General features: G+C 36.3%; 1 protein-coding gene across 4 annotated transcripts; it reads right to left on the minus strand.

Moving 5' to 3' along the window:
- Positions 1 to 2,321: 2,321 nt before the first annotated feature.
- LOC129796039 (ubiquitin carboxyl-terminal hydrolase 20) lies at positions 2,322 to 16,053 on the minus strand. Of its 4 annotated transcripts, none has more exons than XM_055837703.1 (9): positions 15,737 to 16,053; positions 15,395 to 15,512; positions 12,489 to 12,608; positions 10,232 to 10,789; positions 7,524 to 8,893; positions 5,679 to 5,805; positions 5,316 to 5,594; positions 4,808 to 5,249; positions 2,322 to 3,105 (listed from the first exon to the last, which is right to left on the minus strand). In XM_055837703.1, the coding sequence occupies exons 2-9, from the start codon at positions 15,470 to 15,472 to the stop codon at positions 2,861 to 2,863; spliced, it is 3,219 nt and encodes a 1,072-aa protein (XP_055693678.1). In that variant the 5' UTR covers positions 15,473 to 15,512; positions 15,737 to 16,053; the 3' UTR covers positions 2,322 to 2,860. The 4 variants fall into 4 exon arrangements, with proteins under 4 accessions (XP_055693678.1, XP_055693679.1, XP_055693680.1 ...); XM_055837704.1 differs by having other exon boundaries at positions 15,395 to 15,515; positions 15,737 to 16,048; XM_055837705.1 differs by having other exon boundaries at positions 15,604 to 16,048.
- Between the last annotated feature and the right edge of the window lie 36 nt (positions 16,054 to 16,089).

Consider the following 16,089-nt stretch of genomic DNA (forward strand, 5'->3'; position numbering starts at 1 on the left):
TGGAAAAACTAATTCTTTATAATAGAAAATTAAGCTCAAAATTTGAGGTTAGAAATTCGTGTCCTCCCTCCAGTGCAGTGTTAAAAACAAACATCTAGCTGTTAATGGAAAAATTGAAACAAAAATTTTGACACATACGTCAACAATTTAAAAATAAAACGTTATTAAGTTACTAAATTAAAATTTCATAAATAACAAATTAAAAAACAAGAAAGGTAAACTATTAAAAAGTAAATAATGAAAAGGTAAACAATTGCCCATCTCTTTCTTTTGTGACGTGTGTCATGCAAACAAGTCAAACGAGCTTCCTGAACTTTCTATCCTCCCTCGGGCGATTTGCGAGCTTTTTCTTTCCTCATAATGAGCGATTTTGCAGCAAACCAGCTTAGGAGCAAGGTTTCCCCATACCGCCATATTGGACGCTCTAAATTTGCAAATTACACACGCACTGCCCTATATGGGTGCCCCTCATGAAGGAGGCGCACCATCAGCAGATCATCATCGTCTAACAAGAGTGAGAGACAAGCCCCCTTTTCGGCGGCAGCCACGCGGCTTGACCTCGCGAATCTCATGTGAGTCGAGCTTTGCGAATGTATGTTGTGACGTTAGGAGAAAAACGTGGATGGGATTGTGAAATTGCAGCAGCCACGCTAATTGCCCCCACATTGTGCATTTTCCACACAACACAATGGAGTGTGTGGAAAAGGCGCGTCTTTGGGGGCACAACACACATACTGCAGCAAACTGCGCATTTTCTTTTCTTTCCCTCATATGTGTAGCATTGTGTGACATGGAGAAATATGGATGGAAAAGCATGGAACTTACCAAACAAAAAGGTGAAAAATTGATGGAAAACACCCGTTGCATTCACAACTAATTTGCAGAAACGTAAGTGGTTGGATTCTTTAGCCAGAGACACTTTTCCCACAATATCACAATTTCATCATTGATTGGCAAACAGAGAATTTATTCTTCGGGCAAACGCACAATTTGCGTCTGAGAGCTTCAGCGGCCATAGCGAAACTGCTGCCACCGTCGTCGTCGTGTCACAAATCGGGCTCCAAACGACGTCACGACCATGATGCCGGGGGCTGCATAAATATAGCCGGCTAACCCGGCTAATGTTTCCATGAATTCAGGATTTTAGGATCATTTTTAAAGTTTTCCGTTGTTGGAGGAAAGCTTGGAGCACCGGGACGGCATCATGCGCTTGCAGAAGTTCAACTTTGTTGTTCTGGAAAGTTGGAAGAATGCCTCCTTGATTCTCCCACACGGATGTTTTTCTTCACGACGTACTGCTCCCGATTTTTTTCCTTACTGATTATTGATTCTCGTGATTTCCGGTGTTCATCAACGCAAATTTACAGTCTCCCCAAGGAAAACATAGGAATTAAGCCAGAGCTTTCGACCCCGCAGTAGGTCTTCTTCAGTGCCTCTAAGAACATTTTATTCATCATCCAGTTGTAGGTTATTCAACGTAATGTTACAACTCAATCGTCAAAACACAAAACATTCAATCTGTCGAGGGCTACATTGTAAAAACGGCTAAGTCGGCTAACTTTGTATGTGCTCCGAACTCATTCCTGCTCATCCTTTTCTTTGAAGATTGTACTGTCTATGTCTAGTAGGTACCTGGAATTAAATTGTAGTTAAATTAATTAATATTACAACCTCGTTGCTTACGGAGTCCAAAATGTCTGCACTTCAAGCTGTATACTTCAAAAGTGACAATGACAGTTAGTTATATTTACACTGTAAAATAAATGGACATCCACTACAAAAGATTGTCCGTTTCCTTCACCTTTTCCATCAAAATTGAAGTTCCAGTAGGCTTTTTTTTGTACTTTTTTCACGTTTTTTTTTTCATTTCTTCACTTTCTGTTTTCTTTGACGTTTAACGATTTTTTTGCTTTTTGGCGCCAAAACTCTTTCCTCTCTCATCTTCCCAGCTAAAACTGTTTTTCAAAATTTTCTCGTGTTTTTCGACGAATTTTCCATCCGGTTGTATTTTTATTAATTCACAAAGTGGAAAAGCATTGAAATTGTGTTTCTTTGCAACTCCGCCCCGCCTTTCATTTTTTCATGCGCAATTCTATGTCGTCACAACGACAATCCCAGTAGAGGGAGCTGTCAGCACGGCGCCAATTTTAAATCTATGAAAATCATGAAGTTCTAACTTCAAGACTTTTTTTTAAATGATTAAAAAATCAAAGAAAATTATTAAATTCATTAAATACCTTTCAAATGATTTTTTTTTCTTGACAACTGAAGAAGCCAGAAAGCACAAAGCAATTAACCACAAAACATTAAAAAAAACTTCCTTTGCGTGAACATTAAACCAATTTTTATTTATTATACATAATTCAACATAATCAATGGTTTTCTTATTTACAATTCTCTCATTTTCTTTTTCATAAATTAATGCAGAAATTGCAGCTAATATTGCTAACTGAATTGGTAATTTTTCCAGATTTTTTTTTTCAATAAAGAAATTTAGGAGAGAAAATATCTGAAAATCCCTACAATTTTCCTTTCTTTTCCCAATCAAATCTATAGGAAGTAGTGAGCTGGGAGAGGGATGTATCACCAACCACCGTCAAACACAATCAGTCGCTTTGGAACAGAGGAAAAATTAATTTTATAAAAATGGAATTTCTTCCGCACCATTTTGCTAAATTTTTCTTTCTTTCTGTATTTTCGAGTTAAAAGGCAAGTTGAAAATAAATATATAATATTATATAGAGATGGTCTGTCGCAATATAAGGAAAATTCCTTCATCCACCTTGTTTTGTTTTTTTTTTAATTGAAAAGCAATGAGAAAAGCAAAAATTTCACCCTAAATGTTTTTTTTCTTCTTCTTCTAAATCCTTTTCCGACGATGATGACTCTTATGACCGGAATTGCTATGTTGTGGCTGCTTCGTGCCATTGTGTGTTACCTCCGCGGGAATGGATTGTGTATGGAGGAGCGGTAGAACATCTCCTGTATCCTCATTTGCCACTCCATTTATCTTTGGTGTAGCAGCACCTTTTGGGTCATCCGGTGAGGAATTTTGGTCAGATTGGTGATTTATTTCAGCATCAGGAATGATTTTTACGAATTTTCCTGCAAATTAAATTATTTTTTTTTTAACAGAAGTGTTTTCCCGACGTGTGGAGACAATGATTTTCCGGGTTTTTCGTCGGTAAAGTGGGGGTTTCTCACCGAGAAAAACTCACGTGAGTTTTGTGTTTGAAAATATATTTAGAAAAATATTTAAAAGTTGAAAATAAATTAATAATGATTTTCCGGGTTGAGGGAAAAACTCACGTGAGTTTTTCTAGGTGAAAAAGATTTTCCGGGTTTTTCGTCGGTAAAGTGGGGGTTTCTCACCGAGAAAAACTCACGTGAGTTTTGTGTTTGAAAATATATTTAGAAAAATATTTAAAAGTTGAAAATAAATTAATAATGATTTTCCGGGTTGAGGGAAAAACTCACGTGAGTTTTTCTAGGTGAAAAAGATTTTCTGGGTTTTTCGTCGGTAAAGTGGGGGGGGGTGATGATTTTCTGGGTTTTTCTTCGGTAAAATGGGGGTTTCTCACTGAGAAAAACTCACGTGAGTTTCTCCCTCAACCCGGAAAATCATTATTAATTAGTTGGTGTTCCACTTCGTGGCCAACACCGTGGAAAAACCGACCACCTCAGATCGGGCTCAAACTTGGTATGAGCACGTTTTAGACATCCCACATTTCGAAAATGGTGGTGGAAAATTTTTGATCCGGCCGGCCTGCCGGTGGTCCAAACTTTGCCTTATATCTCGAGAACGGTAACAGATAGAGACTTCGGGTTTGAAGTTTTCTATAGAAATGTGGGTGTAAAATTTCATTTTTTCGCATTTTTAAAATCCAAAATGGCCGCCGTCCGCCATTTTGAACTACCGTCAACCACTTCCCTTACAGCTAGAGGTCTCAAATATTAGTATGTTATAGAGTTCAGTGAGACATTTTCATCAACAATTCATACTTGAAAATCGGTCAAGCGGTTTAGGAAATATGGTGCCCTAAAGCAAAAAGTGTTTTTTCGATATAACTCGAGAACGGCTTCACCGATTTTGACCAACTTAAGCTCAAATGAAAGGTTTCAAAAAGCCCTACAACTGCCTAGAACATTCCAAGTTCCAAAAGCATCCGCAAGAGGCGCTAAAATAAAAAAAAATGCCTAATTTTAAGGAGCTATATCTCCGAATCCCCATTATCGATTTCTTTTAAATTTTGATACATTGTAGCCTGACTCAATATCTTTTACCAGTCCGAAAATGAAGAAAATCTAGGTCGCCGTTTAGAAGATATAGCCATTTGAAAAATTCTTGAATTTGAAAAGTTCTAAGAGCCATATCTCCTGAATCGCTTGACCGATTTTGCTCATCTTGGTATCAAATTAAAGGTTTTGCGATTCTCTACAACTTTTTAGAACACCAGAGACCTCTAGAAGCATTCCTTGTGAATGAAAAATGCCAAAAACTGTTTTAGTAAAACAAAAAGCCGCCATTTTGTGTTCTGGAGATGACCTTGAAAATTATTGAAATTTATGTCAATTTATAGCCTGTTTTAATACCTTTCCAAAACTAGTCAAGAAATTTCTGTAGGTCTTATAGAACCAGAGATATAACCATTTATATCCATCAAATGGCCTAATTTTACAAAAAAAAATTTTTGTCTACTAATTCTGCTCACAAATAGTATTACAACGCATAAACAAACTACTACACGTTGTGGGACACCAACTCTTATAACTGGACGCGTTATGATTGACTTTTTTTTTAACTTACCTTCTGGCCCAAAGAGATTTGGTGACTTTTTCATTGGTTTCCGGTACATATTTTCACGTTTTCCACGCTCATTTTCATGACGCATCTTCTTCCTGGACGTGTAACTGCGTGATGTTTCCGTAACATTCGTACTACTATCCTCTTTGGCACTCGATGAATCCTTCTCACTGCCATTTGTAAGAGTTTCGGCATCCTCAAAGGAAACATTCTTCGGTATTCGTTTCTCCCCATTAGCCGGAGGATCCATTTTCATGGCAGACGGTGGTTGAATGTCCGCAGATTCCTCCTCTGTTGGTCCATTTGTTTCCTCCTCCGGCACTTCGGGCGGGACATCTTCCTCCTTTGCCACCGCATCAATTACCTCTTCGTGCGATGGCTCAACTGTCGGCATTGATGTATCCTGAACATCTTCCATTTCCATTTCTTCTGATTCTGCCTTTTCCTACACAAATTAATCAACAAAGAAATTTACATAAAAGAAAAACAAATCTCCTAAAGGAAAACTCACAATTCTCTGTGATTTCACATCATCTTGTGGATTTCCACGAAGTAAAATCTCCGGGCCACCACCGTAAATGCCATGAAAGAATTTCCACAATTTCTCATTTATCTGCGCATAATCAGATCCCGCTTTAACACTCCTTATGGGAATTGTATCCAAAGACTGTGCAATGGATGCATTGGTAATTGGTCCTGGTTCATCGGTAGTCACACCCCTTGCAAACAACTGCCACTGCCTAAACCAGGCCATTGAAATTGCATAAATCACCGATGGAGTCTCGAGGCTCTGCGATGATTCATTTTTTTTTAAATTTTAGTTAAAAATAAAGAGAAAAAATTATTTGTTTTAAAAGAAAAAAAAAAAACTCACCCGGAATTCATCATTGTACGACATAAATGCCACCAATTCAGCCTTTTGTCGTCTTGTCAGCGATTCAGCTGCTCTTCTGCACGTATCACATTCAAAGAAATGATTACAAGCTGGTCCTCCGCCGAATCTGAATGAAAAAAAATTAATTAAAAAAAAAAGTTTTTAAAATTACCCAAAAAAAAACACGAAAAGAAAAATTAAATTGTGAAGAAATTGTAAAAATTTAAAGAATTTTTAATTTTAGGATTTTTTTAACCCTTAAAGAGCCAAAAACTCTGAAAGAAAAATTAAATTTTCCCTTTTAACTCTTCGTTGAAAGAGGAATTTTTTTTACTGAAGAAGACCGGAGAGAAAAAGAGTTAAAAAATCACGTCAGAACATATCAGATTTAACCCTTTAAGGACCAGCGAGAGTAGCACATTTGTTTTTAAAAAAAGAAGTATAATTTTGCCCCAATTGAAATATATTTTTTTAATTTTATGTTATGGCTTCGATTAAACTAATAATTGAGCATGTTCTAGCATTAAAAGAAATACTTTTTTTTAAAAATCTTTTTCACTTTATTTCCCTACTTTTATCAATTTCACGTAATCAAAATTAAAACTTTTAAAAAGAAATGACAAAAGTGATTCAAAAGATCAAAATCTAGGGCCATATTCAGCGTAAAAAAATTCTTTTATTTTTATGATAAAAGGTCATTTTAGTATTCAGCGTAAAAGAAAAAAATTTGGTATTCCACATAAAAAAAACTAGTCTCCAATCTTTTATAAAGTCTCCAAAAATAAAAAAAAAATAGAATTGGTATTCAGGGTAAAAAAGTATTTATCGAGTTTTTTCTTTTATGATAAAAGTGAGTTTCGTAGGTCCTTCTATGAGCATTTTAAGCCAGGCCCTGTACACGGTCTACTTTGTTTTGAAGTTGAAGAGCAAAAATGGCTCACTTTTTGTATGGGAATTTTTCGCCTTTTGGTAATTAAATTTTTATTTTTTGACACTTAGAATTTTGATCACACGCTGAGAATCTGTCATTTTGTAGGTTATTAGTTGTAGAATTTAATGGTACAAACGGATTTGAGATTGATACTGTCAGTAAAATAGCGCAGTCCAACTTCATTTTTTACCAAAGAATTCCATACAAAAATTGAGTCGCGTACAGAAATTGACAGAAAGTGACAGAAATTGATCTCAAACTAAAAAATTATAAAGGCAAAATTATGTTTTTGTTTAGTTTTTGCTGATTATTAACTAGCTACATAATTTATTTATTAAAAATAAACTATTAATTAATAGAAAACTATTATTCATCATGCATTTGATAAATTCTTCACAATTTTGTGGAATAATTTGTAATGAAAAAAAATCGTATTCTGTGTAAAATATTTTTTATTTTATAAAAGATTCTTTTGACGACTTTTACGATAAAAGGTCATAAAATAAAAGTAAAAGATTTTTTACGCTGAATATAGCCCCTAACCTAAAAAATTCCTGCTTAAACTTTGTTCCTTTTATTTCTTTGTCGTTCTTTTTTTGGACGTGAAAGGATTAATCGTCCTTAAATCATTTTTAGTTAATTTTTTATCTTATCTCATCATTTTTCCTATTCTTCGGCATTTTCTGTTCCAAAACTTTCAGAATTCTAACCTCAATAAATATTTCCTAACCTATCTTTTATTGCTTTACGTATGTGCGCCATCTTTAATTTAAATTATTTTAAGGACATCTTTCCTGTAGAAATTTTTCTTATATTTTTTTACGAAATAATTTCATTGTAAAACCCAAAACAAAACATTTTTTCTTTCAAATAAAAATCTGTGTCACAAAAGGGTTAAAACTTATTCAACTTACTTCTCATAGAAGAAATCCCAAAGGGGCTGAGGCAGTGGTACAACGAGCTTCGAGACAAGAGCCACCTTTCCGGGCGGAAGACCCCCATGGGGACAGAGAAGGGCCCAATTGTCAATGGGTCCTGGTTCGGCGAATGTATTGAAGCGATTCAGCCATTGTTTCGAGACGAAGAAACGAATATCCGACGCCTGTGGGGGGCTCGTGTTAACAATCTCCAGCGCCTGGGCGCGTAGCTGAGCAATTTGATGGTTACTCTTGCGATAGAAGAGAACGTACGCCTCGCAATTTTGCACGACATCCGGTGTAACTTGCGTCACGAGTTGATCATCAAATTCAAACCACTTCCCCGATGGATCGTGTCGTGCAATGCTCGTGTAGTGACCCCCTCCCACGGTGCCGTGATGACAAATAACCGCCGTCAAGTCGTACGTTGAGACTTCAGACTGGCAATCACGATGGAGGTAGGGGCGCATGTCTAAACCGTGCAGTGGGAAGTGCACAGGGCTTGAGATCTTGGAACTGTAGGAGAGATCATGCCTGAAGCGCTTCAGGTGGACACATAGCATCTCCGGAAGGGCCAGAACGCGTGAATACTTGATGCCATTGCGGAGTTTGTTGCACTTCTCACAGCTGTACATGTTGTCATTCTTTAGCTCATCAGCACTGAAGAAGGCCGCCATGCAGTCGTGCAGGGTGACAGCTGGGCCCCAGAACCACGAACGCAACCAACTCCACAGCCACCATAGCCATCCATCCTGACCACCTTGGTACACTGTGTCCGTGCACGTGATACCACCCCCACCAATTGAGGGGCTATTCACCATACCCGGTGCCACCATTTGTTGCGTCTGATGCAGCACAGTGAGATGATCCTTTCCCGGAATTGGGAGCGATAGATCCTGGAATGTCTCTTCGCGCGTTGACACACGATCACACGTGAGACATTGCACGGACGACAGGAGTTTCCCATCGAAAACATCACTTATAATTGACCTTCTTGGGGGATTCTTCACCACCTGCTGTGCCACCTGAGACGCGTGCTGCTGTACCGCCCTTCCTTGTCGCCGAATATTTTGCTGTGGCTGCGGCACAGCTGGAAGGTAACGCCGACGACGCTGCTGCTGTGGCATTTGATCGGATTCCCCATCATCGGATGCCGTTGATTGCTCACTCACACCACTATCGCACGTTTCATACTCCGCCTCCGATTGCGACGGTGACGGTGTCGAGGAATCCTCCGCATCATCCCCTTCCTCATCCTCCTCATCGTCCCCACCACAGTCACCGTCGAGGTGTGAAACATCAGGCGGTGGTGGTGTGATATCCTTCAATTCCTCATGCAGCTGATCCATAAAGCATCGCAGGAATTCCTACAAATCAATTTTAAAAAAAATCTTCCTTTCAACCTTTTCCTCCATGAGAATTAGCTGGTATACCACTTCGTGGCCAACACCAAGTATTGTAATCATCGGAAAAACAGACCCCCTCAGATCGGGTTCAAACTTGCTGTGAGCACGTTTCAGACAACTCATATTCTAAAAAAATGGTGGTGGAAAAATTGCCTTATAACTCGAGAACGGTAAGAAATAGAGACTTCTATTGGGTTGTCTAATATTTACACGGATTTCTAACCTAAGATATTCACATAAATTCAGTACAATTTTGATTTTCTGTCTCATTCATCCCCATTGAATGTAATCGTAAAAATGTTAGGTTAGAAATCCGGATAAATATTGGACAAACCAATAGTTTGAACTTTTCTATAGAAATGTGGGTGTAAAATTTCATTTTTTTCGCATTTTTAAAATCCAAAATGGCCGCCGTCCGCCATTTTGAAATACCGTCAACCAGTTCCCTTGTAGCTAGAGGTCTGAAATTTTAGTATGTTATAGAGCTCAGTGAGACATTTCCATCAACAATTCATACTTGAAAATCGGTCAAGCGGTTTAGCAAATATGGCGGCCTAAAGCAAAAAGTGTTTTTTCGATATAACTCGAGAACGGCTTGACCGATTTTGACCATCTTGGTATCAAATGAAAGGTATTGCGAAGCCCTACAACTCTCTAGAACATTCCAAGTTTTAAAAACATCCGCAAGAGGCGCTAAAATCAAAAATAAAAATTGCCTAACTTTAAGGGAGAATATCTCCGAATCCCCATTAAGTAAATCTTTTAAATTTTGATATGTTGTAGCCTAACTCAATATCTTTCACCAGTCCGAAAATGATGAAAATCTATGTCGCCGTTTAGAAGATATAGCCATTTGAAAAATACTTGAATTTGAAAAGTTCTAATAGCCATATCTCATGTTCTGCTTATCCGATTTTGCTCAATTTGGTATCAAATTTAGGGTTTTACAATTCTCTACATTTTTCTAAAACAGTAGAACCCTCTAGAACCATTTCTTCATGACGAAAAATGCAAAAAACTGTTTTGGTAAAACAAAAGTCCGCCATTTTGTGTTCTAGAGACCTCAATTTAGTCAATAAATTAGTTGTTTTTTTTTCTGTAGGTTTTATAGAACTTGAAATATGTGTATTTTTATCTTCCAAATTTCTGAATTTCATAAAAAAAATCAACTTTGCCTAATAATTCTGCTCACAAATTAAATTACAACGCATAGACTGGTACCAACCGCGTTGTGGTATACCAACTCTTATAACTAGACGCATTATGATTGACTTTCTCTTATGCAGCTTCAACACTTACTTGTGTATCATGCTGCTGAAAGCCCCGGAACATTGGATGAACACTTCGTATGCCCTGGAGTATCCCACTGGGAACAACGTAGCCACTACTCATATTATTCCTACACCAAATCTCCCGGATGAGCCGATGGTAGCTCTTCGCCAGACCCGGCTTCCGTGGCTGCTGCGACGTACTCTGTTCACTCACGTAGTCCGCAATGGCACCACAATCGAGGAAATATCCCGTAAGTGGGGGCGTATTGCTCAATGCCTGCAGGGCGGCATTCATATAGCACGTATTGGCAATGTTTTGCAACCCAACGAGACCCCCGAATTGCCTTCGATCACCCCCACACGCTTGATCTTCCTCCTCAGCACTACTCTCCCCGCATGACTCCCCACCACCCGCACTGCGTTCATACACTAAAATCTTCTCCGTATGCCTCGGAGACTCGGACGAATCATTGCTACTCACACCCGAGGGGCGTCGTTGTGGCCCCAGGAAAACTTCCTGCTGACACAGGTAGCACCAAATACGCTGTGACGATAGATTCATGTGGATGGCGTGTGTTTGATGGAGCTACACGATTGTACGGAGAAAAAAACAAAGGAAAAAAAACATAATATTGCATCATTAAAGTTGGTTGATTGGGCAAGAAAGTCAACAAACGCTTATAGATTGACGATCACCATTAATTTATTATTGGAAGACGCAAAAGAACTTTGAACTTTGGATTGGATCGTTTATAAGAATTCTTCTTAATAATCAATACAATAGCATTATAAGTACTTTGTGGGTCAAATTAAAACCTCTCAGTTGGGCAGAAAATATTTTTTTAAAAACTTTATAAATTAGTCTAAACGAAAAATTCTTAAAAATTAAGAGATAAAATATTTCGAAGAAAAAGTATAAAAAAAATTATTTATTTCCTAAACAATTAACTCTTAATAAAAACATTATTGATTAGGTTAAAAAAAAATTAATTTAAGACAAAAACAAAAAATAAATGGAAAACTTTTGAAATTAGGGAAAGTTTTTTTTTAAATAAAAAAATCATGATATCAGACAAAAAATTTAAAGCCAAGAAAAGATCCGAAAATAATTCGTTAAAGAATATGGTTCATAATCTTAGGGTTTACAAAAAATAGAAAAAAATTATCAGAATGAATAAATATCGATTAAACAATATCAAAAACTCAGTAATTTGAAAAAAAAGGAATGCAAAAACAAAAAAAAAAGATTAAAAAAATCAAAAAAATAATTAAAACCTTAAAGCTGATTTAAAAAAAGCTGAATTGATAAAGAATTTTTCTTCTTTCTTCTGTATTTTAGCTTTTACCACTGTTGGATTCATTCCGAATACTAGCCGATTAAAAAAAACTGATAAACAATAAAAATGAAATCTTAAAAAACAGGAAAATCTTTTTTTCTTTTTTTTTTAATAAGAAAGGTTTTTGTAAAAATGAAGAAAGCGCTACAGTAAATGATATTAATCTACAAAATTAAAAAGGAAAGTATAATTATAAAAATTAAGAAAAAACCAATAAAAGTCAAGAAAACCGTTGACAATTTTGAACAAAACTATAAAAAAATATAGAAAGATCTGATAAAAATAATGAGATAAATTAAAAATTATTTAAAAAAATATATTTACCTATAAAAAAGTTATGACTCAAAGAAACCACGAAACGTAAAAAAAACATGGAAGAATAAGGAAAAAATAAAAGGTACATAGTAGGTATATCTACTGAAAATCTACAAATGATAGAACTTGCTCAATATAATGTGCATAAAGTCCTTTAAAGTTAATTTTACTTCAATTTTTGTTTTCATAATAAATTCACAAAATACCTCAATCATTGCTTTATTTAAATATTTCAAGTAAGTAAATTAATAATTTCCCAATTGTTAAAATAATTTTCTTAAGTTTTCATAATTTTTGAAAAATCCTTTTTATCATTTCTTCTTTACAACGTGTTGGCAGTAACAACTTCTTCGTATGTATATAAGAATTTGCCTTTAATGTAAATTTACAACAACAAAAATCAACCACATACAGAAAAGGTGATGCAGTTCACGTGCTAATTACATTTTAATACTTCCTTGGGGGGAAATTAAGTTTCTCATTTATCTCTTCTGACCCATTATAATCATAAAAATTTATCTAATGCTGTCGATCTTTTTTTTCCCCTCACACGCTATTAATGTTAGTTTTTCCGTGGAAATTAGAAAGATCGCAATGTGGGAGATAAACGTCTGTGTGCGAGTAGGTACTCACCTTGAAATGCTTGGTGCTGTGATCATTGTATTGCTCTGAGCATCCCATGTAGAGGCAATTTTTGTCCAGGCAGATCCACAAATTCGGACCGCAGGCATCGCAATCAGTGCAGGGGATGCCCTAGAAAATTTTAATAATTATTTTTAAATCACTTTTGTGATTCATTTGCATCCTTGAACGCTTCAAAATATTCCCTCTCATTACTCATTCTTCACGCCATCTCATCGCAAAATACGGAGGTTGAATATTGTGGCTTTTTTTTCCCTTCCTAATTGCACATTTTTCTTTTCATTGGAAATATTGACAAAATATTTATATTTTCTTATTTTCAACAAAATTCAACGCAGCACTTTTGGGTGCGTTGTGCCTTCATGTATTTGGGGTACTGAATAATTAAATTTTATTTCTCTTTCAGCACTTTGAGCGATGTTTTAAATACATTTAAACCCGTACCACCTAATTTCCATTGCAACAAACTCTAGTTAATGCCAAAGAATGAGATTGGAAAAGGAGAAAGCTTTATCGGCTTTATCAAAGTTTTATTTAAAAAATTGTTTTTTTTTCTTGAAATTTTTGAGTTTCTCTGCTCATGTGCAGCTGTTAAAATGCGGGTGATCTTTGAGTGGAACTTCTCGCTATGCTCAAAAGAAATTTTAGAATTTAATTTTAGGAATAAATTTTAGCGTTTTTATTATATTTTAATTTCTTTGTTATTTTTTTTATTTAATTAAATTTAAATAATTAATTTCCAGAACAAATGACACTGATGAAGGCTCTAAATAGAGACGAAAGCTTTCGTAAAAACGTTTCAATTTTCTGGTGGTTACGTGAAAATTAAATGAAACAAACGCTCAACATTCTATTTCCTTGAATTTAAATTAATTTTTTTTTGCAAAATAAAGAATTTAAGAATTCTCATTTGAACAAACGGTTAATGCGTAAAATCTTTAAGAAAAAAAGTTCAGAAATAGCCAGAAACTTCCCATTTTTCCTGTCTGGGATCAAACTCGGTGTCCGAGAACTTTCCTCGGATATGTCGCGGAGAAAATGTTTATTGGGTGTTCGATTTCATCCTTTCTCTCTTGTCAAAATGGATTCCGATGCGCACGCATCTCAAAAAGCACGTGAATTATTTCTTTTTATTAATTAGTTTAAAATATTTGTTGAAATATAGTAGTAGTGAAAAACAAAGCTTTCATTACACCCATGTCGACTTGCCGCAAAGATTCACCCAGGAATCAATTCTTCAACGCGCAAACTATCGAATCAAGAAGTGAGGTTAAGGCAACGGGCACAGACCGCAAATTGGGGCCACTTTCGCCGATCATTCGATCCGGAGGTTTATCTCTAAATTTCATCTATACATCGTTACAGGTCTGTTGCCCTCCTGAAGATACACTCATATGTCATTGTGGAGCTTTGAACTAATGAATAACTATATTTAAAGGTCTGTTGCCCATCCAGAGACTTTTCACCCAACGCTATTTTGAGGGTTTTATTAATCAAATAATATATCGGCAAAAAATTGCTTAAAAAATACAATCAGTGACGTCACTATTGTGTTTTTTTCAGGGGGTAGACAAAGACTCTATTTCCATAGGAATTCACTGCTCACTCGCTGAGACACCCAGGAAAATGCTTCAATCTGAAAAAATCCACCACCACTGGATAGATAATTTAATATTCTATCGATTGATAGCTTTTGAGGGGTGTCTCACGAAGATTAATGCACTAAAACTGATTTTAAAAATTTTGATGCACTTTTTGGAAATAAAGTGACGTCATTTTCTTCCTTTAATTTCTCTGCAAACCGTCCGCCATTATTTGCTGTGTTCGGGTAAAAAAGGGCTTTGTCTACCCCCTGGTTTTTTTTTATCTCTTTCAATGTATACAGAAAATAAAAAAAAAAGTTCATAAGATTGTTTGTCAAACTCACAGAGAGCTTAACCCTATTATACAAACCGGGAAGTGAACTTCCCTATAGAAAAGCATTAGACTTACGAACCTTTCACGAAATTTGACGAACGATGTTACGAACTTTTATTTTCTGTGTAGTCTGTGTATGAAGCATGAAAAAATGCCAAAAAGCATCAATGAAACATTAGAGCAAATGTTTCATGCATTAACCCAGATTTGCTAAATGCATGGAAATTGCAGAAAAATATGAAATCTGGGCATATACCTGGGTTTACAAAAAAAAAACAGATAAAACGGTGACGTCATGTTTAACATTTTTGAGAATTTTTTCTTGGTAATTTCAGAGAAAAATGGGAAATCTGTTTGAATCTGTTTTAAAATGAAGAATTTTTAATTTAACAAAAGAGACTTTAGGAGCTCAGAACTCCTTCCGGAAGCGTCGGCAGAGAATCCGCGTCTTAATCCAGCCGAATTAAAACAACTTTCTTCGGAGCTTTCGACGCAATTTGCGCATCTTCCTCAGCGGTCAGTATTGCGTCAATATCGCGTATATCTCGCTCAGCGGAATATTGGAGGGATTTTCGGGTTTTTTTTTCATCTACTTTTTTCCTCAAATTTCAACATTTACAACTTTTTACTGGACTAATTTTATTTTTTAATTTAATGCATTAAACGAATAAAGCTCCTTTGATTGATTACAATACTCATTCCCCATCAATACCCCTGCGAGTTGGGAGGCTACAAAAGAAATTCCACGAGGAATTCTTATCGCAAAATGACGAAATTTTGCCACTGCAAAATGCTTCTTTTTCGATAAAATTGCACAAAGAGGTAAGAATAAAGGAACAAAAGAGAATAATGTTAATGAAGGGAGATTCTTGCTCTTCATTCCGAGCATTCCGGACATTCTTGGGACTTCCGGAAGTCAGTGTAATGGGGGAGAAAGAAAAAATGAGAGAAAAAGAAAAGGAAATCAGAGTAATCCGCACCTGCTTGAGCTTGCAGAGTTCCGCCAGTGAAAGTTGCACGACATTCTCCATGTGTGGACACTTGCTGTTCCATGCCATTTTACCTGCCTGCTTTGGGTTTTTGGTGGATTATTCAAAGCTGCTGGTGTGGAGATTCCACGCGGGCACACATAGAGAGATAGAGAGAAAAATCAAGTCATGTGGACGCTCCTCTTCATCATCTTGCATACCATTAATGTGCACACACGATGATTATGTAAGGTTGGTATGGTAAATAAAGAGCTTTGTGTTGTTGTGTTGGCCAGGCCACCTCAAGCCGTGTGACGATGGACAAGTCAGGTAAACAATGGGAAGAGAACTTACACTGAATCAGCACAAATTATCGATTTGCTGCTTTTTTTCTTCCTGTCACGCTGCAATTAAATTTTCTCCATTCCGCACTGAGCACAAGAAAATTTTCCCAATGTGCGACACACTATCTTATTTACACGCACTTTTTACACACTTCACGCATAAGATGGTACACAAATGCACGTGATAACGGTACAATGCACTCACGGGTACATTTTTCACATGATAATTTGGGAAAATTCACAGAGAATCAGAGAGTTTTTCAGCATTTTTCACAGAACATTATTCATTTCGTTCAACACCACAATAATGAAGTTTGTTGTTTTGACAGTTTGATGGGTGATTTTGAAATTTATTCGTTGAGA

This window comes from Lutzomyia longipalpis, chromosome 4, assembly GCF_024334085.1.
Source record: "Lutzomyia longipalpis isolate SR_M1_2022 chromosome 4, ASM2433408v1".
NCBI lineage: Eukaryota > Metazoa > Arthropoda > Insecta > Diptera > Psychodidae > Lutzomyia > Lutzomyia longipalpis.

What these genes read in the sequence shown, in the direction of transcription:
- LOC129796039 (XM_055837703.1), bottom strand. Translation starts at nt 15,472, where the DNA reads ATGGCATGGAACAGCAAGTGTCCACACATGGAGAATGTCGTGCAACTT. An exon ending in ACAGCACCAAGCATTTCAAG is followed by an intron (nt 10,790 to 12,488) that starts GTGAGTACCTAC and finishes ACAATCGTGTAG; the next exon opens with CTCCATCAAACACACGCCAT. An exon ending in ATGTGAAATCACAGAGAATT is followed by an intron (nt 5,250 to 5,315) that starts GTGAGTTTTCCT and finishes TAATTTGTGTAG; the next exon opens with GAAAAGGCAGAATCAGAAGA.